The sequence below is a fragment of the Sminthopsis crassicaudata genome, chromosome 1 (assembly GCF_048593235.1).
Source record: "Sminthopsis crassicaudata isolate SCR6 chromosome 1, ASM4859323v1, whole genome shotgun sequence".
NCBI classification, from domain to species: Eukaryota; Metazoa; Chordata; class Mammalia; order Dasyuromorphia; family Dasyuridae; genus Sminthopsis; species Sminthopsis crassicaudata.
This window is the reverse complement of record NC_133617.1, coordinates 250,592,371-250,618,724: the sequence shown is the minus strand read 5'-3', so window position 1 is coordinate 250,618,724 and position 26,354 is coordinate 250,592,371. Positions and strand designations below refer to the sequence as shown.

At 33.9% G+C, this 26,354-nt stretch overlaps 1 protein-coding gene across 24 annotated transcripts in view; it reads right to left on the bottom strand.

The window, feature by feature from the left end:
* Window positions 1-26,354, bottom strand: part of DTNA (dystrobrevin alpha) — a 329,968-nt gene that overhangs the window by 111,783 nt on the left and 191,831 nt on the right. For all 24 annotated transcript variants that reach the window (XM_074277657.1, XM_074277844.1, XM_074277767.1 and 21 more), the window contains one exon: window positions 10,837-11,050. In XM_074277657.1, the coding sequence (XP_074133758.1) occupies window positions 10,837-11,050 (214 nt within the window). The remainder of the gene's footprint in view (window positions 1-10,836; window positions 11,051-26,354) is intronic.

The window sequence follows — 26,354 nt, the reverse complement described above, 5'->3', positions numbered from 1 at the left end:
GGCAGACATGACTGAAAAACAAATGCAGCTTACATTTTACCTGATTAAGAACAAGAGGAGTCAGTAGACCTATTTTCAGCCAGAGGATTGATGGTATCCCATTATAACTGTGGGAGTAAAAAGGTATGAAGCAGAGATGACTAATGGACAGAACGAAATTTTTAGCCTTGGACTTAACTGAGCAGCATATACTTGAGTCTCTTCAAATTTCCACACTGTTCTTGATAAAGGAGAAGTTTAATGTATTTAAAATACTTTGAAGTACACAAATAGAATTGGGCATGGTGGTATATATCAGTAATTCTTTCATAGTAGAGGAGGCTGAGTATGATATTCATCCCTTGGGTTTAAGAATTCTGAGGTATGTCAAATTGGCTAAGATGACAGGAAAATATAATGAAGAATGTTTGGAGGGGATGTGGGAAAACTGGAACACTAATACCTTGCTGGTGGAATTGTGAATGCATCTAACCATTCTGGAGAGCAGTTTGGAATTATGCTTAAAAAGTTTATCAAAGTGTGCATACCCTTTGGTCCAGCAGTGTGTTTCTACTGGGATTATATTCCAAAAAGATCTTAAAAGAGGTAAAGGGACCCACATGTGCAAAAATGTTTGTGGTGGCAAGAAACTGGAAACTGAATGAATACCCATCAATTGGAGAATGGCTGAATAAATTATGGTATATGAATGCTATGGAATACTATTGTTTGTTATGGGCCAGAACTCTGAAACAAGGATTCTTTCAAGGTGTTAAGTCAATAGAATCTATGATACCATGGTTATCTAGTTTAGCATGGTACTTAATAGTTCTCTAAATTCAAGATGATTGATTTAATCTTACAACAAATAATGGTTTCCTAGTGTTATAATGATTGGTTTATAAACTCAGTATACTATATATAAACTGGGACAAACTCAGCCAAAGGAGGCAGAGCCAGATTCATTCCATCTTCCACCTTTATGGTGGCTGGAGGCTGAAGCACAAACCCTTGAACTCACTTCATCTCAACCGTGGTGGCCTATCCTCCTGCATTTTCTCCACTGAAACCAAATCCCCTCTGAAGGCCATAAAGGTAGCTAAGCACCAGGTGAAAGAGACTTAATAAAGACTTTTGGACTTTAACACCTAGCTATTCTTGTGGTGATTACTGAATTGAAAGGAAGGCTGCTCCAAGACCATCAGAAAATTTAAAAAGGACATTACAATAGTTCTGTAAGAAATGACTATCAGGATGATTTCAGAGATGCTTGGAAAGACGTACATGAGCTTTTGCTAAGTGAAATGAATAGAACCAGGAGATCATTATACACGGCAACAAGAAGACTATATGATGATCAATTCTGATGGACATGGCTCTCCTCAATATTGAAATGATTCAAACCAGTTCCACTTGTGCAGTGATGAAGAAAACCATCTACACCCAGAGAGAGAACCACAGGAACAGAGGGTGGAACACAACATAACATTCTCACTCTCTCTGTTATTTGCTTGCATTTTATTCTCAGTTTCTCTTTTTCTTCCTTCTTGATCTGATTTTTCTTATGCAACCAAATAACTGTATAAATATGTATACACATATTGGATCTAACATGTATTTCAACATATTTAACATATATTGGACTACATGCCAGATGGGGGAGGAGGTAGGGGAAAGAAAAGGAAAATTTTCAACAAAAGGTTATGCAAGGGTTAATGTAAGAAAAATTACCCATGCATATGCTTTGTAAATAAAAAGCTTTAATCAAAAAAGAAAAAGAATCCAATATCTGTACTATGTCTGACAGTAATATTTTAAGACCTATGGAATGGGAGGGCTACAAAGTTGTCTAAGAAGGGAGAAATCCAGGGATGTGCTGAAACCACCTCAAATCAACTCCCAAGAACCAACTGTTGAAGTTTTGGGGTGAGCATTCACATTTTGAAAATTGGCAAACACTACAAATCATGGATTGATTTATTGTTTTGATGCTTGTCTAGACTTAATAAAGTGATGGAGAAAATGTTAATAATGCTAATTAAACTTAAAAGTCTGTAATATGTACACATTTTTCAGAGATCTGGTTGTTAAACATATACCAGCAGATTTCTAAATTAACCTGCCCAGATTGGAAAAATGTAGAAGGTAAAAAGCTTCCATAAAGATCAAGATTGAGATCAACCTATAAGTAATCTTTGCATTTCCAACTTAGGTGAGATAGGAAGATTCACTCTCTTTTGCAATCTGGCCCCAACTTACCTTACCAGGCCTACTATATATTACTTCTCTTTGTACATGCAATAATTGTTCAGTCAAACTGGCCTTATTGTTTCTCAAAAGCAACAGACCATTTCCTGTGTGAAACTTTGTGCTGGTCTACAATGCAATGCCTCTTCATCTCCTTTTATAATCCCCATCATTTTTTAAGGCCCAGTCCCTTATCACTTTGTATCACTGCGCTATTTCCATTTAGGTGTTTCAGTAGTCCCTAGAACTCCATTATGATAATCTCAAAGATAATATTATTGTAATATTGTAATATATGAAGAGATCATTGTTTCTTTGTCTTTCTGTTATAAAGACAAGGAAACAAAAGAAATGATAAAAACTAAGCAATCACAAAATTTCTAGACTCAGGACGTATTATACAAATAAATGATTTATGTCTAATTAAAAAGTCATTAAGTATCCATAAATTGAATAAATGATTAATATTTCTAAGGAAGTAGATTATGACTGATTTTTTTTTTTTTGTTCAGATTATGGGAAAGGCTGATCATGTTCCTTCTATCTCTAGGCTCAAAGATATTTCACTTATAATAATAATATATTGAGACTAGCATCTGGATATTCTTTTATTCTTTTTCTTCCTCTTCCTCCTCCTTCATCATCATCATCATCATCATCATCATCATCATCATCATCATCATCATCATCATAATCAGTAGCTTCTTAGAGGTAGGAAGGCCCAAGAGATCACTTATTCCAACCATTATAAGAATTACAGGAGAGCTTCTTCCACACCACCACTAATAAAAAGGTCACTCACTGCTTGAAGATTTCTAGTAACAGGAAACTCACTTTTTATTGAGGCAAGCCATTCCTATTTAATTCTTAGTGGGTTTCCCTTTATATTCTGTCCCCCTATAATGCATTCATTAGTCCCAGTTCTTTGATTTGGGAGCAAATATAACAAAAATATTTCCCTTTCTATTTGGTAATACTTCAAATATTTTAATACAACTGTCATATATACATACATACATACACATATATGCTAAGTATTTTTTTTTAAATCCAAGCTAAATATCTCCAATGACTTCAAATAATCAATCAATCAACATGCATTATACCGGGGCAGTGAATAGAATACCAGGCCTGGAGTTGAGAAGACTCACTTATTTTCCTGAGTTCAAATCTGAGCTCTGATACTTAGCTCTGTGACCCTAGATAAATTACATAACCTTGTTTGCCTCAGTTTCCTACATAAAATGAACTGGAAAAGTTAATGTCAAACCACTTTAGTCTCTGCTAAGAAAACCTCATATGGAGTAAAAAAAGAGTGGTTTAAGACTGAAAATGCCTGAACAAAAAATACAATTATTAAGCTAAGTATCCTAAAGCATGCAGAATAATGATCTTGATACTTCTGCCTATTCTGGTTCCTGTGTTGTTATTCTATATCCAGTCCTAATTTAGCTCCTTTAGTTTATGAAATAAAAAATAAAAACTAAATTATACAAGCTGTTGTCTCTTTTATGAGAATCACAAAGCTTTAAGTATTTATGAGAATGAGGCTATTACAAGAAAACATTCAAAACAGCCAAAACATTCTCTTGAAAGAAGTTTTTTTTTTTGAAATGTTTTAGGTAATTTTAACACTTTTATCTGCTTATTCTAGAAATTTTACAATATAATTGCTTAAAAACAATTTATATCTTTGAATTACTTTATGGATCTTTTGAAGTATTTATTCAATGAGTTTATTCAATTTATTCAATGATTCAGTTAGAAGATGTTTCTAATTTCTGGTCCTAACATTTTTCCTTACCTACAATTTCACATCATCAATTACTCACTAGTTATTTATTGTACATACTATAAATATTCTAAATGCAATATATTCAAAACAGAACTCATTACCTTTTGCCCAAATCCTCCCCTCTCTTGAGCTTTGCTATAATAACAGAAAGTACCATCATCTTCCCCATGAACTCAGAGTCAAAATATAGGTGTTATCCTTTACTCTTTACTTACACTCACTGTCCATATTCAATCTGTAACCAAGTCTTATTCTTTTTATTTTCGCACTCTCTCCTTAGCATCCTCTTCTCTTCACTTCACACAGCTTCCACCATGTTGCAAATCCTTATTTTCTTACCTAAACTGTTGTAACAGCCTACTGATTGATCTCCCAATGTCAAATCTTTTCCCCAGTACCAGTTCTTCCTTCACTCAGCTATCAAAGTCATTATCTTTAAGTACAGGTTTGAATATGATATTCTCATTAAATTCCTCTGAATTCCTATTTACCATCAGGATCAAATAGAAAATCCCCTATTTGGATTTTAAAGCCCTTCATGACCTTCCTATATATTCCTGTTTTTCTTGTTTTTCTTCTTCTTCTTTTTTTTTAATCCTGCATTTGTACCCAGGGCAGTTTAGGTGGCATGGTGGATAAAGTGCTGGGCTTGGAGACAGGAAAATCTAAGATCCTCAGATGTTTAGTAGTCATGCTACCTTGGGGAATACTCTCACCCAATATTTACCTCAACTCATCTGCAAAAGGGGGACAATATCATAGAATCTACCTCCCAGGGTTGTTGTAAGAATCAAATTGTTGAGGTTGGGAAGGGGAGATTCCAAAAGTCCCTGACCAATATCATGAAGTGTCATAAGAATTTGCAAGCTTGAACCCATAAAAGATGTCCAAGGGCAAAGTTTTATTGAAAGTAATGGTGTGCTATTACAAAGTGGACTGAGTTGTAAGGGGAAACAGAAGCAAAGGAAATATTTTTATACAGCTTTCAATCATAGATATGCTAATTCTATGGCTCTTAGATAGGAGTGGTCTCCAGAAGGAGTAGTTCTTGGTTGACCAGATTATTACTGACAAGATTACCAGTCAGCAATGACTTGAGGAGTAGTCTTATTCACTAATATCTAAGGAGTTTGGTCTGTGAAGTTTTCTGAGACCAGAAGCTATCTGGCTAAGGAATTATCAAAATTAGCTAGATTAGGTGTTCGAGTTTCCTAAGGCAGATTCCAAAGCCAGAAGACCCAGGACTACTGACACATTAGAACAGAAACCCCAAGGTCAGGGGACCACAAAATCATATTACATCAAAATCAAGTAATAATTGTAAAATGGTCAACACAGTGCTGGTTACATAGTAAATACTATAAATATTAGCTATTATTTTTATTGCTTTATTATCCAGGCTATCTTGCTCCTCCTCAGATGATACTTCCTCTCTCCACTCTGAGCCTTTGTCACTGGCTGAACTCATGCATGGAAAGCTCTCCTTTCTCAAGTTTTGATCAGTAAAAATGTGAGCTCTTTGAGTGAAGGGATCATGTTTTTGCATTTTATTGGATCCCAAATATTTAATACAGTACCTGGCATATATTAATAAAAGTTTATTATACATGTTTTTCCAGCTCTAAGTACAACATTACACAAATCCCTCCAAAATCTTAAATTATGTGAAATGGTTGATAGAGGCAACTATCCAGTAATTTCTTCTATTACTATAATTATATAGGTACTTCTTCAGTGAAACTATTTTATCTCAGAAACATGAAGGACTTTCAAACAAAGCATCATCCATCAGAGCCTAGTCTCAGTTACTAGAGAAGAATTCCACCCAGATATTGAGAATTCAAGAGAAGTTTGAAAAGGCATCAGCTAAGTAGTCACAGGGTGTTTGATAGGTTCAGTCATACAGATAACAAAAGGAAAGAATTGGCCTTTGTAGAATACTGTCTCTTTCTCCTTTGATTTCAGACATCCACACAAATTCACAAAAGTGAGCAGACAAAGGTTTCTCAGGAGAACTCCATACAGATAATGTACTGCTAGGATAGTAACTTTCATAGGCACACATAGAAACCATTATATACTCTGCAGTACATCTTGGTTCTGCAAGTACATCAGAGACTTTTTAAATTGGAAAGGTAGAAGGGTTTGGGCCAAAGTACCTGGGTTCTCTCATCTTTACTCATTTAGAGAAAAAATATTAAGGTATCTTTCATGATAACTGAGGATCCCATAGTAGGGAATGTCTGTGTAAATGCCTCCTCAAGAAGCAAGAGCTAAAACAAGAGGGAACTGAGGTGGTACTTTATATTCTCTACAGTAGTATTTATAAGGCTCATGTGTTTGAAATTTCAGCCTCTGTTAAATTAACTCTAACACAACAAATTAACAAGCACTTTGTTTGGTTCAATACAAATATATAACTCTAATTCAGTTCTCTAAGTCTATCTAAAAGTAATAAAATAGAAAAATAGATTAGAATTTGGGATGTATATTCAAGAAACCATTTTTTCCTACTTAAAATAGCTCAGAAAAATACAATAATTATAAATTTAAAAAGAACCAGTCAAGATCATGGATATATATATTTGGATCTGATCATACACTTAAAAGAGTCATGCTTTTGGCAGTTTGAACCTATAAGGATTTACATTTTGCCCTTAATTTTCTTCTTATTTTTATTATTGCTAAATCCATGAAGTTTTCCATTTTCCTTAGAGACTTTAGTGCTTAGCTCACAGGATTTTTATCTTTTATCAGAGATCCAAGGATTTTAACATATTGGTGACTCTTCAGACAAACTATCTCACATCTCAACACAAGTGAAGAGAGACTATGGTATAGTAGAGAGTAAGCTAACTCTGGAGTCAGAGAATCTATATTCAGGTTGCTATGAGATCCTGAGTAAGTCACTTATATCACTGAGCCACATCTCCTCATTTATAAAATAAAAAGATTGCATTAAATGGCATCTAAGATCTTTTTTAGCTCTACTGTCTGCTCCATCTCTGCTTTCCTCAATAGGAAGGCCATACTATGTCTGATCATCATTCAGAATAGTTCCATCCTCAAGCTCTCCAACACTGAAATGTCTGTCTCTAATCACAAGTATTTGTGGTTTCCAAGATCAGAAACATCTTCTAAACCCAAAATCAGTTTTCTCCTTTGACTATCCTATAGTTAATGGCACTTTGTTGCTGTTCAGTCATTCAGTCACATCTGATCTTTGTGACCCCATAGGGCAGATCCTTGTATCTTTCACTGTATCTAAAAGTCTCCCTCAAGTTCATGTGCATTGTTTAAACGATTCTATCCATCCATCTCACTTCTGCCATCCTTTTCTCTTTTTGTCTTCAATCTTCCTCAACATCAGGGTCTTTTCCAATGAGTTCTGTTTTCTTATTATATGGCCCAAATATTGAAGCTTTATCTTCAAAATTTGACCTTCCAGTCAATAGCCGGAATTAATTTTATTGACCAATTTGATCTACTTATTGTCCAAGGGATTCTCAAAAGTCTCCAGCACCACAGTTTGAACATGTTGATTCTGTGATCCTCGGCATTTCTTGTAGTCCAACTCTCATAGTCATATAATTAATACTAGAAAAATCATAACTTTGACTATATAGACTTTTGTCAACAAGGTGATGATGTCTCTGCTTTTTAGTATGCTGTCCAGTTTGTCACAGTTTTCCTTCTAAGAAAAGCAAGCATCTTTTAATTTCATGGCAGCAGTCACCATCTGTACTGATCTTTGAGCCCCAAAATATAAAATTTGACACCGCTTCCATTTCTTTCCCCTCTATTTTCCAGGAAGTGATGGAATAAGTTGATAGGACTTTATTATTATTATTATTTTTTGATGTTAATCTTCAGGCCAGCTTTTATACTCTCCTCTTTTACCTTCAACAAGAGGTTTTTTAATTCCTCTTCACTTTCTGCAATAGAGTGGTATCATCTGCATATCTGCTAGCTGCCTAGAAAATGTACTACCATTTTCTAAGTCACTGTATTTAGGAAGCTTAGCATATTTTTTATCTTTTCCTCACTCTCACAGGCTACCCCCTTTCATAGTACTTTATCCTCCTCAATCCAAGCCATTGCCAAAGTCCAATTTATTCATGATGTTGCAGGAGACTGGAAAGGTCTATTAAGAGAAAGTTAGCTTGGTATTTTATAAGATAAGAGAAGATAAGGAAATAACATTCTGTGAGTGTGTGAGTGTGTGTGTGTGTGTGTGTGTGTGTGTGTGTGTGTGTGTACATGTGTGTTTGAACTTCTTTCCAACTAGAGATATTCCATAAATTTCAATTTCTTCATTACTTTTAATATTATTTAAATGAACTCCATAGTTATTACCTTTCAGAAAACATGTAAATAAATGTTTATTCAATAAGATAGCTGGTTCTGTCCCTGTGTCTTCCATTCCCTACCCCTAAGGGTACTATTTTCTAAACACACACACATTCTATTTTTTTGTCTATTGCCCACATTTGTGTAGTGGTTACCATTTACTCTTAGCATAGTTGGGGATTTCCATTTTAGCTCCAGACAACTGTCATTGTGGCATGAATTCAGGTTTTAGTACAAATTTACATTTTTCATTCTCTATTGCATCACATTACTAAGCAAACCAAAATCAAAATAAGCACCCTGTAGAGACACTGGTGGTGTAACCCAGGGATGCCGGGCTACTGCTGTGAAGAAGACAGGAATGGAAGGCTGCTATAGCAATACCATGGCTTGGCTCCATTCTTTTGCCTTGTCATGTGCAACAACTCAACCGCCTTCTCTCCCTGCCCCACCACTCTGTTACCATGGAGACTAAATTATACCAGTAGATCTCGTTATGAAGGGTACACAATACCAAGCAAGGAGATTCTCAAGCTGTGGTGAAATGCTTATTTTGAAATTGCTATTTTCAACTTAAGTATTCCTCAAAATATGAATTCATGAAGGTAGCATACATTGGTCTAGCTGAACAGTAATTACCTCATTACTGCATTATGAGGCTGGATGTCAGTTGGCTGCTTTTGTAAATGGATAAAGGAATAAAAATCAAGCCGGAACACCCCCTCTGGCAATGATCACAATACCCCTAAGTGCTGTGGGTACACATCTGAATCAAGCAAAACCTTAGGGGTTTCTCAAAATGAAGTGGTGGAAAATTTGTAACCAAGGTTCTCTATAATAACATACAGGGCAGCAAGTGGAATATAGAAGGGGTGAGGAGTTGTTTGAAATATTCCTCCTTAAAACTTGAGGGTCATCATTATGGACTTAAGGTATATTTTGTATTCCACTTTCTTTCATTAAATGTCATGACAGTGTGCCATATTGTAAAAAGTCCTGGATTCAGAACAGAAAACCAGAATTCTAGTTCTAACTCTGTTAATGGCTAGCTATGTGATTTGGGTCATACTGTCATTCTAGACATCAATGCCCTTATCTATAAAATAAGGTCTTGACTAGATGATCACTAGTGTTTTTCTCAGCTCTCAAATTCTGTGAGTCTATTAAATATGAGCATAAATGAAGGATACCAGTTTCACAGATAGTAAGTGAAACCAATCATTATATATAATTTTAACACGCCATGGTCACCATCACCAAGGTCACCAAGAATCCTTCCCTCCTTCTTCCATGAATTCCTGAGTATTTTTCCCTATTTTAGACCATCTCCCCCAGTCTTTGTTCCTGAAAATTTGCAGATAGGAAAGTTAATTTTCTAATAGGAAAATTTATTGTGCTTCATTAACCCACATTCCAAGCAGGCAGTCACATAATATTTTTGCATGTTATATAGCTTCTAGTTTAGAGATAGTATAGTAGATGGAAGGCTAGATTTGAAGGCTTCAGTTCAAATCTTGTCTCTGAAATTGTGTGACCCTGGATAAGTTATCCCTTCTACATATCTAAGATACCTCAAAAATAGGATACATCTATGGAACTGTTGCTGAGCTATAATTTATTTAAATTAATGATGATCGTACAAATTGAAATAGAAAAGGAGCCATTAAACCACACACAAGGATCCTTGTGACTCCATATTGACCCCGAAAATCACAATTAATGTTATCTATGTTCTATTGTATTCTTATTTATTTTGTGAAATATATCCCTGTTATATTTTAATCTGGTATATAGTTTTCTGCACTAGGAGTATTGTGAGACATAGTGCTTGGGGATTGTGTGTTTGACACCTTAGGTCTACATGACTTTTGTGAATTCCCACACTAGGAATTCCTCATATTAATGATATCACAATTCCTTGGAAGATTTACCTAAAATATTTAGGGAAAATGCTAGGAGTTAAAGCTTATTATATTAAATACAACTATTCATTTTTCATAGTTGGCATTATACTTCCTTGTTTTAACAGGTATTTTTGCCTTTTGCTCTTAAATCTCTGATAGTGTGGTAAAATGGAAGAGGACCAAATATGGAGATAACACCTATTGTTATGTGTCTCTGCATTATACCTACTAGTACTTTTAATCAAAGGAACATATGGCATTATTTATCTCATTAAAACTCTTTAAGCCTCAATTTTCTCATCTTAAAAATGGGAATGTTGATATTTATACAACCTCAATCCTTCACAGGGTTGGTAGAATTAAATAAAACATTAAATAACGATAGGTTTGTAACCATGATATAAATATCAGATATTACTATTTTTATAATTGGCATCAGTTTAGGCAGAAAAAAGAAAGATATGTTAACTTTTTAGTCTGTTACTTTGGGCACAAAGCTGGCATGTGGGAAAAGATTGAATAATAAGAGAAAACTTAAAGTCCTTTGGTGAGGGAACTTACGGATCAAAGGCTGCAAGCAGGAAGTTGAGCAGTAAGCTGATAGACTGTTCCACGTGGATCTGGTGAGTGGTTGGCATCCTTTTGTTGAGCTGGTAAAAAATGGTTGAAAGCACAGCCTCCAGGCGGGCTACATTTAGTTCTATATTTGGGTCCAGGTTGTTCAGGGCATTTTCCCTCAGGGCTTCTATGACATTCCAAATGTCCACCAGATGTACTGTACAAAATCAAAGGAGATTCAACAAATTCATGAAAAAAATCAATTTTTTAAATAAAATATTTACTAAGTTTTCCAACTGCAGTAGATTTTTGGGGGGATCAAGTTCCTTACATAGTATTATTCAAAGCATCCTATTAAGTATACAGGATGTGTTTTTTCTCTCTTTAGTTCTAACATTATCACTCATTCCTTTCTTCTTAGGGCTAATGGTATGCCTGATAATTGGTGATATCTAGATGGAATGGGATATCTCCTAAGAGGGGAAACTTCCCATCAGTGGAAGTTTTTAAGTTAAGGAGTAAAAATGGGACAATAGGTAGAAGAAATAGATAGATCAAGTGAGGGCTTTTTTTTTTTTTTAGAATTGGGGATACATGGGCATATTTGCTAGCAATAGGGAGACAGTCAATAGATAGGGAGAGACTGAAAATAAGGAAGGAGGTTGAGCAAAGGGGTAAATTTCTGGAGAAGATGGAATGGAATGAGATCACATGCATGAAGAGAGGTCTGTATTGGCAAGGAGGAGGGTCACCTCTTCATATGAGACATGGCTGAAGAAGATAGTAACAGAACAATATGGATGATATGAGATGAGGAAGAGAAAAGGCAGTGCTTTTGGTAAATGATTTCAATTTTTTCAGTAAAATATGAGACAAGGTTCTCAACTGACAGGGTGAGGGGAGATAAATGCCATGAAAAATTTGAGGGGAGATGACAGATTTGGAAAATATGGTGGGATGAAGGGGACAATGAGTTTATTAGGGAATAGAAGGATTATCTTGCAGCATTGAAGGCCTAGTTGATGTATAATATAAATTGTGATGGATGAAGTCAGCATGGATTTGAGATTTTATCATAACATTATTATAAACATATTTATCTCACTTGTTTGTCAATATCATATATGTAGAAATAAAGGCAGCATATGGTAGGAATGATATAAGACTGAGGCTTGACAGAGCAAGATTGATGATATGATATGGGGATCAAATGCTTAAGAAAAGAGGCTAGTGTAGAATTAAACTGGTTTATCAATGGATGAAGATGAGGAAATGAGGGGAATATAGCTAGGGAAACTGTGATAGCATGGGAGAGAAATGGAAGAGAAGCTGAATAATTGAAGGTCATGGTATAGATTCTCTTTTATTGACTTTGATGTTAGTCCTCAATCTACCATGCCATTCTATTGTGAATACTATAACCCCATTTAACAGATAAAATTATCTGAGGCTCAAAGCAGGTAAAATAACCTGTCAAAGATCACAAGTTAGTATTTGACTCTGGTGTTTCTGACACCAGGTCCAGCAAAATTTCTCTTGGATTTATCTTCTAATTAATTCATTTTAGATACCTACAATTGTGGCCTTATGTAGCCAATATTAGTAAACATATTTATGAGAATTATTTTTAAATGGGAGTTGTTCAGGGAAGTTTACTGATAATTCAATGAACTTACTGTGAAGTCAGTTATTGAGTGGAACATCTAATAACCCATAATAATCTTAGAGTATACATAGGACTATGGAAGCAGAGAATAATATATTGAATGTTCCTTGCAAATTAACAACTTATCATATAGAAAAAATACAATTCCTGAAAAAGTGCTTATGACTGTGATTATTTCTAAGATAAAGTAGTTGGCCCACATGTTTGATTGGGTAGATTTTGGCTTTTATCTGAAGGAGCAATCAATTTTGTGAACAAAAGTGAGATAATAGAATAGGATGTTTTTGGATTTCCTTTTTTTGTGGCAAGGGAAATTCTTCTATACATATTTCTACAATTATCAAGCTGACCAAGAAAAAAACAAATAAAAAGGAAAAAATGAGAAAGAAAAAATGCAAGCAAACAACAATAAAAATGTCAAACATTATGTTATCCTTTCTCTATATGCATATCTTACCATATTATCTTTGAAAGTTATAGTTGGCCAAAGGAAATAATCATTCCCTTGTGAATGTAAGATGTTTAAGCTCTATTGTGATGATGATTTTTGATTCTGAGAACCTGGAAAAACTGGAGTAATTTCTTTTCTTTTTCCTTTTTGGAAGAAAGTTGCATAGGGTCACACAGCTAGTGAATGTTAAGTGTCTGAGACCACATTTGAATGCATAGTCTTAGTGCAGAAAATTAATAAGTATTTCTCAAGTTCCTACTATATACCAGGTTCTATGAAGTATTGGGAATACAAAGAAAGGCAAAAAAAAGATTGTCTTCTCTAAGAATTCACTTTTTAATGGAAGTGGAAACAAGTAAAAAACTATGGAAAACAAACTATATGCAGGATAAATTAAAGATAATCAATCAATAGAGGGTAAGATACTAGGCTGGAAGGAATCAGGGACAACTTCTTGTAGAAAAGGAAAATTTGGCTGGGACTTGAAGGAATCTGGGAAACCAGTAGGCAGAGATGAGGGGATAAAATACTGTACTCGTGGAGTCAGCTTGTGAAAATGCTCACAATAAGGAAATGAAATGTCTTGTTCAAGGAACAACAAAGAGATCAGTGTGACATAGTATATAATGTCAGGGTAGTGGAGATATAATATGGTAAGCTTAGTAGAAAGGTAGGGGTCTAGGTTTTGAAAGGCTTTAAAAACCAAGGAATTTTATACTTAATCCTGGAGGAGAAAATGAGCCATTGGACATCAGAGTACAGTATTTCTCTCTCTGTTTCTGGCAGTGTCCATTAGGGTGAAGGTCCTGTTTATTAGAAATTTAGACACCATGTCAGGTGTGGGGAATGACTTGTTTCTTTCCTCTAGCTTTAGGCTCTCCAGTCCTGAGAGGTGGGCTTGGGTTTTTGGTTTGTGTTAGGATTACTAGGTGAGAACTCAGGTTGTCTGGACAATTACAAGGTGAGAACTCAGGTTGACGTGACAGTTCTCTAGCTCAGACCTTTGATTTGGGCCTTTAAAGGGAGTTTACACCTTAGGAATTCGAAGAGGAGCAAGCTCATTGGTTGGAGTACTTCTTCCCAGAAGCCCTTGCATTATCCCATGCCCATTCTCTGGGAGGATAAAAGAGGACAGCACTCCAGAGATAGGAGAAGTCTTTGCTCTACATCAGACTTGACGTGGCTCTCTGTAGGAAGGGAAGTCACTTCTCTGGACAAGAGTTAACAGCAATTGTCTGGAGACAACGGTTCTGTACAGGAAGAAGAATCTGTCTGAGAGATTTGAGTTGACACAGCAGATTTCTTCCCAGAGAGCAATTGGCAGCTTCTGGAGACAACAGCACGCTATAGGTTTGTATCATGTGATGAAGATGATCTCCACTTATCCACCCTCATCCCAGAACTTGGGCTATAGTAAACCTAAAGGCAGGATACCAAGTCAAGTGCCCAGTTCAAGGTGGGGGAAGTTTAGATTTGGAACTTAGGGGGACCAGGTTATATAGGAAACTTTAAACTGAACTTAATACCCTTTCCCTTCGTAGGAAAAGAGATGATATAAAGAGGGATTATGCTCTCTTCCTCTTTCTCATGTGGGAGTAGGAGACAATTGTTTAAAAATATATTCTTACTATTCATTTAAAGCACATATTCCTTTATAAATGCTAGTTAAATGGAAATGGGGCATAATAAAACCTTAAAATTGAGGGAACACAGAAAATGGAGACTTGCTTTCTTTACCAAAGAGCCTTGAGGAAGTAGCATAATTGATTTACATGATTCTCAGACAATAGGGAGTTAACAGTCATTGCCACACACACATACACACACACACACATATACACACACACATATATTTATTTATGTTGATCTTGAGTTCACATTACACAACTGAACTATGCAACTTGATTATTTCATTTTTCAAATTGAATTAAAGTAGTTACTTGTGAAGTCAGTAGAAGGTAAATTATTTCAAGTTCAACATGTTATATAATATCTCATATACTTTTGTCACACTTTATCAGTGACAAAATCCATCACTCAAAACAAAGATATTTAAGTTGTGATATTTAGCAATACATATTTATATCTTTTTAAAAACAAAATAAATGTTTTTAAAAGTTTGAACTATTTTAGGTATAATGTGATTTTTAAAAATAGAAATTAAGCTAACTAATCCAGCCAGGTAAGTCTAATACAATATCATTCTTTTCACCATATCACACTTTCTTTCTTCTTATTTTTAAATGTTTACTTGTATACCAGAAAAAATGAATTTTACTAAGGACAATCTTCTTCCTTTTCCCATCAGTTCTCAATTTGGAAAGAACTTTCACAAAAGTAAGCAAATGTTTTCTATCTCTGCAGAAAAAAACTGGTTTCTCACTCCCATATTCTTGGATGAATTCTGGTACTTAAAGAGAATTTTACCTGTCCAAGAATGTGAGTTTCTTAAGCTCCCATCATCAAAGAGATTTCTCCAGTGTTTCTCTTTGAGCCTAGAAATATATTGAGTGAGGATCATATTATGTGGGTATGATTTTTGGGAGTCACAGCAACTTAACTTCAGTAATTCATTTGATATTGACACTGAGTATTGCAAATATTATCAAGAAAAATGAGTTAGTGATTATGCATGGCCATTTGTGACCTACTTGTAAAACTTTTCAGAAAAACATTATATGAATACAACATCTCAAATCTCTGGTATCTTTTAATTTTATTTCTTATTCATTATATCTTCTAGTTTTAACAGCTTATACAAGTCTCTCTGTACAGATTTGTCTTTTCAGGAAGTAGCTCTACCTATTGTATTTGTTTTGGTGTGGGGGAAGTGATTGTGATAGGGAACTAAATCTGTGATGTCATAGGCGTAGGGAATTTCCAGTGAGTAAACTCCTTCTACCAATCTAGATTAGGAATTTACAATGCAACTGATTGTTTTAGAGATCTGTCTGAGGGTGCTAAGAGATTAAGTGACATTTCCAGAGTCTGTCCCTCTACTGGTATATATCAGAGACGGTACTAAAATTCAGGTCTTAACTCTAAAGCTGGCTTGCTATCTAATGCCTCACACTATTGCTTAAAAAACAACTATGCTATTGATAGAAAAATGTAATGTTCTTCATAACCCTCCATGATGTTCAATTATCTCTGTCATTCTGAGAGGATAACAAATAATACTGATAGGTATCAGTGTTGAAATAAAGAAATTTAAAAAATCACAATTAGAAAAGAAACACTCCTGACATTTTGTAAGATTATATATGGAAGAAGAAAAACAAGATGTATGTAAAATCTTTTAACTCCCAAGAATTGGGATAGTTCAAGCAAATCCAAATTCCTATATCACAGGGGATAAATTCATACTACTACTACTACTACCACCACTACTACTACTACTAGCCATCATTTATAAACTGCTGTAAGGTTTGCAAAATGCTTTACAAATATTATCTTGCTTTATTCTACCATCAATTCTGAGAAATAGATGCTGTTGTTTTTTCCCATTTGAGGAAACAAAGACAGAAATTTACTTGACTAGACTTTATCAAAAAAGAAAAGAAACATACAAAAATACTTAAGGCTTCAGAGAAATTGGCTTTTAGAAATTATATCTTCAAAACATGTTTTTTTTTTTTTTTGACTAGTCATGAGGATTGAGCAATCCAGATTTTTCAAGGATCTTTCTTAGCATATTGGTTGGCACATAATAGGCACTTAAATAATGCTCATTGAATGACTGACTGAGAACCCAGCCCTGAAAAACCAGGAGAATTTTGAGGCCAATCTTGGTGCTTTAAAATCACAGAACTCTGGTTTGGTTTAGAGTCTACAAGAGATCACATTAAAAACCTTAGTTTGCAGTCATCAATATGCCTGATATAATAGGAAGTTTCTGGGTTGGTCATGATCTGACTGAGTGGATCCTATTAAACTTATGTCTGTCAATCTTCTACTTAAAGTAGAAAGGATGCATATAAATAATGGAGAGGGAAGGTCATTCAACCTGGTATTCTTCATAAAGTCAGCTTGTGAATAGAAAACAAATCAATGGTGACAGTTTTCTAAATATGTATATTGAAAGACCTAAGAATTCTCAATTAGCTATGAAAAAAATAAATAGCCTTTTGAATCTCTGTATTAGAATAAAAAATCCTATGTCAGGCTAAATGGGAGATCAGTCTGACTTATAAAAATATTTTTACAGTAAGGCAATAAAATTGAGAATTATAACACATATACCAATTATATGTTAATATATGCTGACAGGTCCTGACATTTGGTTTAGTTGATTAATTGTTTCACAGAATCTCAGGATAGGAAAGGACTCAACGCATTTGTTTAACTATAATCTCTAAGTAAATGACTCCTAAGTGTACATATTTAGCATCAGTTTTCTCTGAGCTTCAGTCCCAAATAATTAATTGTCTACTGGATATTTCAATCTAGATGTCTCAAAGACATCTCAAATTCAACATGACTAACATTTAACTCATTGTCTTCTCCCTGCTCCCTCCTAAAAAGCTCCCCACTTCCAAATATCCTTATTTATGTCAAAGATCACAATATTTTCTGCCTCCTGGGGTTATAAACTTGGCTTTACATAGCCAGTTATTTGCCATATTTTGTCATTTCTGCCTTCACATCTGTGACACATACCTTACCATCTCTTGCGCAGATTTTTGCAATAGCTTATTTCTCCCTGACTCTATTCCACACACTGATGTTAAAGTAATTTTGCATATATCTGTCCATGGGATTCCCCTTCCTTATCACAGTAGTTTCCTATTGCTTTTTAAAGTCCTATACAACTTAATATCAACCTATCTTTCAAGTCTTGTACATTATTCCCTCTCCTGTACTCTGCAGTCCAACAAAAACTGCTTTCTTTCTATCTCTTACACATTATACTCCATCTTCCATCTTTCTCTTTGCTTTGGCCATTTAAGATGCTTGAGATGTATCTTTTCCCTTCTGCCTCATAGAATCCCATCCCCTTTCTTTGAGGATACATTTTAAGAATCATCATCAGCATGAGATCTTCCTTGATCTCCCCTGCTAATTGTTAGTTGTCCTCTCACCTTATCCAAAACCTTCACTTTACATTTATACTGTATATATTAGGGTGTTTCAAATGTTTTAGTGCAATTTTAGTAGTTTAGCTTAAAACTTAACACACACACATATATGTTTATATATATTTATATATATATATAAACACATATGTATATACACACACACAAATATCCACATATACAATATACTGAAACATTTATATTCCATTTTTGGAATTTTAAACATGACTCTCTATAATCTCACTCTTAAGTGGCTGCTTTCACTAACTGGGAAAGGTATTACAGATAAACTTTAATTCACCCCTCATCTGAGTTGTATTAATTGAGCAATATATTATTTGTTTATCACCTGTTTATTCTATGTGCAGCACTCTTTTAGGTGCTATAGGAGATATAAAATATTTGAAAAATATAGCATTTGATCTCAGCTATGAAGTTGAATTAGCAAAAATTCTGAATCAATGAGCCTTTGTTTAATAAGGTTTTCCTGTGTTTGATAATGCAAAGCATAAGGATCTTTTTTTTTTCTTCAATAGCAACATAACACTACATTAAATATTTTTACAATAAAAAACTAGAAAAAATGAACTAGTTTGAGAGATAAAAATTTTGGATTTTTTTTGTTTTTTTTTCTAGTACCTTCTAACAAAAAAAAATCTCATTCTAAAGGCCTTTAATAAAATTTACTTACATCAAGTAAGTCAGAAGATAACCTGAAGAAATAGAGTTTGCAGAATCAACCATTCACCACTAGATGGCAGTAGACATATTTTACTAAACTGTACCAATCTTAATTTTACATTACACATCATATTGATAATTGTCAGAATACACACCAAAGGATGTAGAGTGTCAACCATCCTCAGCCTCTGAGAAATCTGTGCAATATGTCTATTTAAGTCCTAAAAGTAAAACACACACACACATACACACTCATACACAACACTATTAAGTATTATTAATAGGAAACCTGTCATGGACAAGGAACAGATATTTTTAAGGAACATTTGACAATCTGTATGGATTTATCACCAAATAATAACAATATTTCTTATAAACTCTAATTCCTAATAAATCATAGTAGAAATTTGAGTCATATTTAAACTAAGACAGAAAGAAGGTTTGAGTGTAATTTTAGAATGTTCTGAGTTGGAAAGGAACAGAGAGGTCAAAAATTCAATTTAACAACAACCTTTATTAGATTCTGAATATATAGAATTATCAGGAGACAAGGCCTGTGTACCAGATGGAAAAGCAGGTGAGAACGTTTGATTTTACCTGAGAAGTAGAACCAGCCATAAGGGCTGGTTAATGAGCATCATCCAGAGGAATCAGAATAGAATAGTCAGAGAAAGGGTTTAGGACCCCTAATTATCCCATACACTGATATAGATGTGTGAAGAAACAGCTTTATGTGTATAATAGATTGGAATAGGGAGTGGAATGAATTATTATTAAACATTTTGAAAAACTATTCAACAGGGGTTTATTGAGAAGCTACTCTCCATAATGCTATATGACATAAAGTATGTCAAAATATGTCTAAGCTATTAGAAATTGCAATATCACTGAAAGAAAAAAGAGCTATCTATATCTTGCCACTGGGCCCAGATGGCTCTGGAGGGGAAAGTGAGGCAGGCGACCTTGCACAGCCCTCCCTGAATCAAATCTAATTCACTTGCTTGTCATGATATCACCTCATGATATCATGGTCCACTTCAAAAACAAAGGACAGACAAGAATAACCCTATAGTAGATAAAGCATGGGAAGTCTGGAAGATCCATTTTCCCATGTTCAAATTTGAGCTCGGACACTTACTAGCTCTATGACCCTGGGCAAATCACTTAACCAAGTTTACCTCCATTTCTTCATCTGAAAAATAAGCTAAAGAAGGAAATGGTAAACTACTCCCCATGTCTTTGCTAAGAAAACCTCAAATGGGGTCACAAAGAATTGGACTTAACTGACTGAACAATAATAACAAAAGTAAGCTGCACAGATACATTCTGCACAGTAATTAATCTTCTACCCAGCCATTGGAATGGACGATTTCTAATTTTATAAGTGGATAGACAATTTTTTGTTCTTTATAATTCAATAAAAAATTTTATTTTCAGATTATCAGCTAGGTAAAGCAACTCTTAATTTTCACATGAAGTGATTCGACACAATCTGCCCAAAAAATGGAAAATGAGGAAAAGTGTGAAGAGAAAAGGGAAGATTGAGACTTTAGATAATGCATGTGATTTGAAAGTTGAGACTTTAGGTAACCCTTGTACCAACTTCTATAACATTCAATGTGGGTTTTTAAAAATGATTGAAATGTATCTTAACTTGTAAATCAACTGGTTTGGTTTACATTGTGTCTTTAAGGTCAGCTATGTTCAAATTGTATCTTATTAATAAATAAGGCAAGAATTGTGCTCCAAAACATTAAAATATCTTTTCAGACTAAATTAAAAAATAAAAGAAATAGAAGGGAAAGATACTACATCACCAAATGAATACAACCCATTCCCAAAAAGGCAAAACTTCAGATCTAATTCATATCAGTATGCTTTCCTAAAACAGCTTCTCCAAGACTTGCTCCTTGGAAGTGAGAAAAGGTTCCTCTTTTTTTTCTGAAACCAAATGAATAAAAGTGGGTTTTGAGGCTCATATACAGACATCTCTGGATTGTTCCTTGCAGACTATCTTAACAATATCATAATATTCTAACATATTTTTGTGCTCTTGGTAATTTGCCTGCAGAATACTCCAAGATGTATGAGTTCTTAAATACTATCAATGCTAGAGTATATTATTATTAGGTCTTATTTGTTCCTGAACTCCTAAAGGAAACTGCTATCTTCCCAGAAGCTTCTTATCACCATTCAGATTCTTATTTTAATTTCAGATTACCAGAGAAATGTTGCATTGGAATTTATGATGTATTGACTCAAAGTCTCATGAGAAATGTAGCATCTTTCTCCACTATTGCTATTATTCATATCCCTCAAATGAAGAAAGGAAAGGGGGAGTGGGAAACATAAATGGGAGTTTCCTAATTTTCCTGCAATCTGTTGGATACCTTCTGAAAGTTAACTAATTGTTAACATTAATTGCGGGCATAGTCTCACTGTATCTTGTCCAATTCCTTGATATGCGGTCCTTTGAGGAGATGGTCAAAATCTGAAGGAATAGACTTAATTGAGGAAGTCCACTTCATAAAGACGTGAAAAACAAAAACAATTTTATTACTCCCTTGTTAAGTATTATACAACACACACACATACACATACACATACACGCACACACAGGAAGTTCTATTCTCTAATTTAATTATCCTTTGTATTCTTTGTTTTTGACACCACTTTGAAGAGAGTTAAGAAGACACTTTAAAACCTTTTTGTAGATATGGGTAGGAGATTCACAAGTACTGCACATTGATCTATTGATCAGTTATATTGATTTTTTTCCTTTTCCTTTTTCTTTAAAAAAATACTGTTTATTATATGGGATGGCTCTGTGGGAGGGGGAAGAGGAAAGAATACTGACAAAAGTTGCTGTGATGCTAAAAAAAAAAAAAAAACTATCCATAAAGATGTATGTAAAAATATCTGTTTATGATTTAGTTTGCAAAAAACAAAACAAAACAAAACAAAACAAACAAAAAAAAAACCAGATAAATTTTTAAAAGAAATCACAGCAGTAGATTTAACTTACTCTGTCAGTACAATCGGCTATTGCCAAAGTTGTTTTTCTTCTATTTCTTGACCAAAAGATAATGGTCTAAAGAATGAAATATGAATTTTAATACATGGCCAATTTACTAATTTACACACTTTGCTATAAGGGAGGATTTATATTTGGGAAAAGAATAGATTAGTGGGTTCTGATCAATCAGCAAGAGAAAAAGCATCAGTAAAATATTTGTTTTAAAGTCCCTAAATGAAAAGTACAGAAGGAGATTCAAATTGGGTATGTAGTTGCTAAATTATTATATTTTATAAATTTGTTACAAGGGTTTTGTTATTCTTTTTTTTAATGGGGGTATATACATACAGAGGTATTCCAAAATTAATATACACATATACATTTATATATAGGGAGATATGCAAACACACACACATATAAATATATATATTTATATACATATAAAGTGTTAAATATATTAAGTGTATGTGCATTTAAATACATACTTTTATATATACATAGGTACATTTAAAAACAAACTGTGTATAACAGGCTCAATTTCTTACACATCTTGCTTTTTTTGTACCTGAAATGTTTGTGCTTGCTGGTAATTAAGTTTTCATTTTTAAAAATGTTTAATTATAAAGGAATAACTACTGACAAATTTGTTTATGTACCAAACATGATGTATCCATTTTAAGAATTCTAATTATACTGTATTTATTCTGTCCATGAAATACTAGGGAGAAGGAATCAAGAGACTAAGTATAAACATATAGTAAAATGATGAGATAGAACCTATTCCTAAAATCAGAAAATCCAGGTTTATATGTTACTTCTAAAATTTACTACATGCATGACCTTAGATGAGTTGATGGTAACAGTACTTTATATGTAAAATAAGGGGGCCAGTTTCAATTTCTAGATTTATGATTCTAAGAATTGTTCATTAAAAGTGTACTTCATTGAACAGAAAGGTATACATTTATAAATTAAGTTAAAATTATTTTATGGAACAGGACCCATTGTAATTAAAAACTTGAGCTATGATACAGGTATTCTGCCATAGCTACTAGTGGTGAAATGCCTAATATTCCATGTAACATCAACAACATTAAATTTGTTTTGATGATTTAGATATAACAGCTATGCCTATGGAAATTGGCTAGGGACCAACTACAGCCATTATCTGACTGTGGAAATCTATTTCAAACAATAAAATGAGTCCTAATTTTGGATAATGTAGTTTTTAGTTTCCCTTTTAAAGATGTTGAAATAAAATCATAGGAATTTCAGATAAAGATTTCTTAAATGATTTTTGAAAGCTAAAATAATTTTAAAAAATAGAAAAAGAAGTCAGAAAGTATAGGGTCAACAAATTGCTTAGCCCAATTTTTAGGGGTTAGATATTGATATGTTACTCCCCCTGATGAGGAAACAATAAAGAAAATAAATCAAGAATGAAATTTTATTTAATATCTACTATATTGAAAGTAGAAAATATGGTATATAAAAAGTATTATTAAAATCATAATAGACATGGGGAGATTGGAAATATAAATAAAATACAGTGAATAATAAAAAGCACAAAGAAGTAGTATATGAAGAATAAAAATAAAAAATGAAATAATACATTTTCTAACATGATATATAGAGGACAAACTCCATTTGTGTTAGTATAGTGAAAAATAAATGATCTTACTCCCATGTCAGCCCTCAGTGGAATTCTCCATATGGATATTTGTCACAGGCTTCTCCACGGTTTTTAAGATGAGCTAATTATTTTTAAAACTTATCAGGAAAAATATTGAAAAGGTCATTTTTTTCAACCTGTGGCAAACATCCCAAAGTTTGAATAGGAGATGGTTTTAATGGCAAAGCAAAAGGACTAGTGGAGAGAAGCACATTCAACAAATCCATCCTATTATAACTAAGCCACTATGGGGAAAAGATAAAATAGATTATATCATCCTCTCTATTATCCTTTACTATTTGTGGTCTCTATGACACTTGGACTTCTGAGAGTCCAATGCTTTAATATAGGTCCAGAAGGAAATCTTATGTGTCTGATGATTAGTTCATGTTGGTCACACGGATTGGCTCTCTGTACATACTTACATGTGCCCTCCTACTTGGAGAATCCTCAATGAAGCATACCATTTCAGAAATAATGATGACCCCTATTTTGGTCAGACTGAGAAGTCTTTTAAAAGCTTTTTTCTTTCTCTCATCAGTCTCAAATGGATGTAAAATTTAAAATTCAGATATATCCTAAAATGGGAAAAATCACTGGGTTTCATTCATCTACCACATTTAAATATTGAACAAAAAGGGCAATTAGTTCTACACACCACTAACAACCATGGACATAAAATCTTATCCATAGATCAGCATAGGTTGTTGTATGGACCAAGCACTAATCTACTGCTCAAGATAAATGGTAACATGAAAACAAAACAAAACAAAACTCAAAAACAAACCACAAACAGAACCCAACATATGAAGGTTAAAACTAACAGAAATAAACTCCCTCCTTATAAGTTTTACTCAAATCCATCAGAGTCATAGGTAAAATTTTTGAATTAAATCTTTTTTCTATCACCATCTTTGTTCTCAGAGAAATCTATATTAACTTTATCATCATCCAACATTATGGAATAGTTTTATCATAAGCTGAGGATTCCCAGTGAGAAACATATGAGTTTTTCCCCTGTGCTCCTCAGTAATCCTTAATAGGTTTGTTTATGTTTGGCTGCCTCTACCAACTTCCCCACAGGGACTTTTCTGTGAACAAAATATTCTAACTCAATCTACTTTTCTTTATTTTAAACAAATATCCGGAAGAATTTAACCACAAAACAGCAACTAAATTATGTATCTAAAATTACTTTTGGAACAATATAAACTATGATGATTATGCTCCAGTAGTTATGCATATGCCATACATTTTCCTAGCTGTCTATTATGGTGATGATTTTCTGAAAACTAAAATCCCTACTTTTTTTTCTTCTTAAATCTCTATTCTGAATGTTGCTTCCATTAGGAAGGGTGATCTACAAAAAGTGGAATTTAAGTTGAGTTTTGAAGGAAGGAAGGCAGGTATACTAAAAAGCAAAGGTAAGAAGGTAGAGTATTTTCCAGGTTTGAGGACAGCCAGCTCAAAAGAAAGAGATGGGACATGAAGTGTCATATAATGAAGATCCAATGTAGCAATATAGTAGAGACATGGAGTGGAGTAAAGTATAAAAAAGCTAAAAGGTAGGGAATGATCAGGTTAAAAAGACCTCCAAAAGCCCAAGAAAGGACTTTTATTTTTGACTTTGGTTCTAATAGGGAGCCACTAGAGTTTATTAAGTAGGGAAGTCACATAGTCACAAGAAGTTTGAAGTATATGTTAAAAGGGTTCATATAGAACTATTTAGAAATATTTCCCTTAAAAAGGCTGTATTTAAAAGGTAGGATAGGAACTACCAAAAATATGCATGTTGTACCCATGTACTGAGTGCAGGATGTACTATGAGACATAATGCATTTTGGACATGATTCATATAAGAGTGAGTTTTCCATGACTACACATATTTGTTGCAAGGATTTTCTTTTTCTTTTTTCACTTTCAAGGGGAAAGCAAGAGGTTGAGGAAGTTGTTGCCCTTTGACTTCTCAGGAAGGGTGAGAACACTAAGGGGAGGTGGGGAGCCAAACCAGACATTGTCAGCAAGTTCCCTCTGGGATGAAGAGTCTTATACCTTATCTAGAGCACCCCCACTATCTGCATCTCTCTAAAATTTGTTGATTTTAAAAACTACTTTAAAATAAAAAAAGTCAAACAAATTCAATTGAAATTACCTTAGATTTGGTTGAAGGACATCTTTAAGAATTCCATTTAGCTGAGGAAAAAATTTTTGAAAGCAGAAAATTTTCCCTTCCATCTCTTAAAAAATATTTACTTCATTTCATTTGAAAGAATCAATTACCAAAATAAAAGCTATTCAAATGAACATAGTCTACAACAGGTGTCCTCTAGCATGAGTTCTATGATCCTATGATGTTAAGAGCTAGAATTAAAAGAGACAATGTCTTCAGTGACAATAGGGAATTCCTTGAGCTTGGAATATCATTCTCTCCTTTCTCTACCTAAGCCTTCTGAATTCCTTCAAACCCTTCAAATCCCAGCTCAAATAATTTCTGTTCCAATTAGTCTTTCCTGATCTTCTCTGTTGGTAATTATCTTTTCCTCCTAAGTCCTCACATAGCAGAATCTTTGAACCTTTCTTTGGTATTTGCACATCATATTTTTACTTACAAGGCTGCTAGGTGGTGTAGTGGATAAAGCCTTGAGTCAGGAAGGCTCCTCTTCTCAAGTTCAAATCTGACTTCAAATAATTACTAACTGGGTGACCCTGGGCAAGTCACATCACTCTGTGCCTCAGTTTCCTCATTTGTAAAATGAGATAGAAATGGTAAACCACAATATTTTTACCAAGAAAGCCTCAAATGGGTCATGAGTCAGATATGACTGAAAAAATGATTAAACAACAACAGTGGTTGTTTCTAGCATATATGTCATAACACTTTCTTAAACTATAAGCTTCTTGAGGAGATAGGATAGTGTCTTTTGTAAAATTTTAATTTCCCATAGGGTTTATGGGTGCTT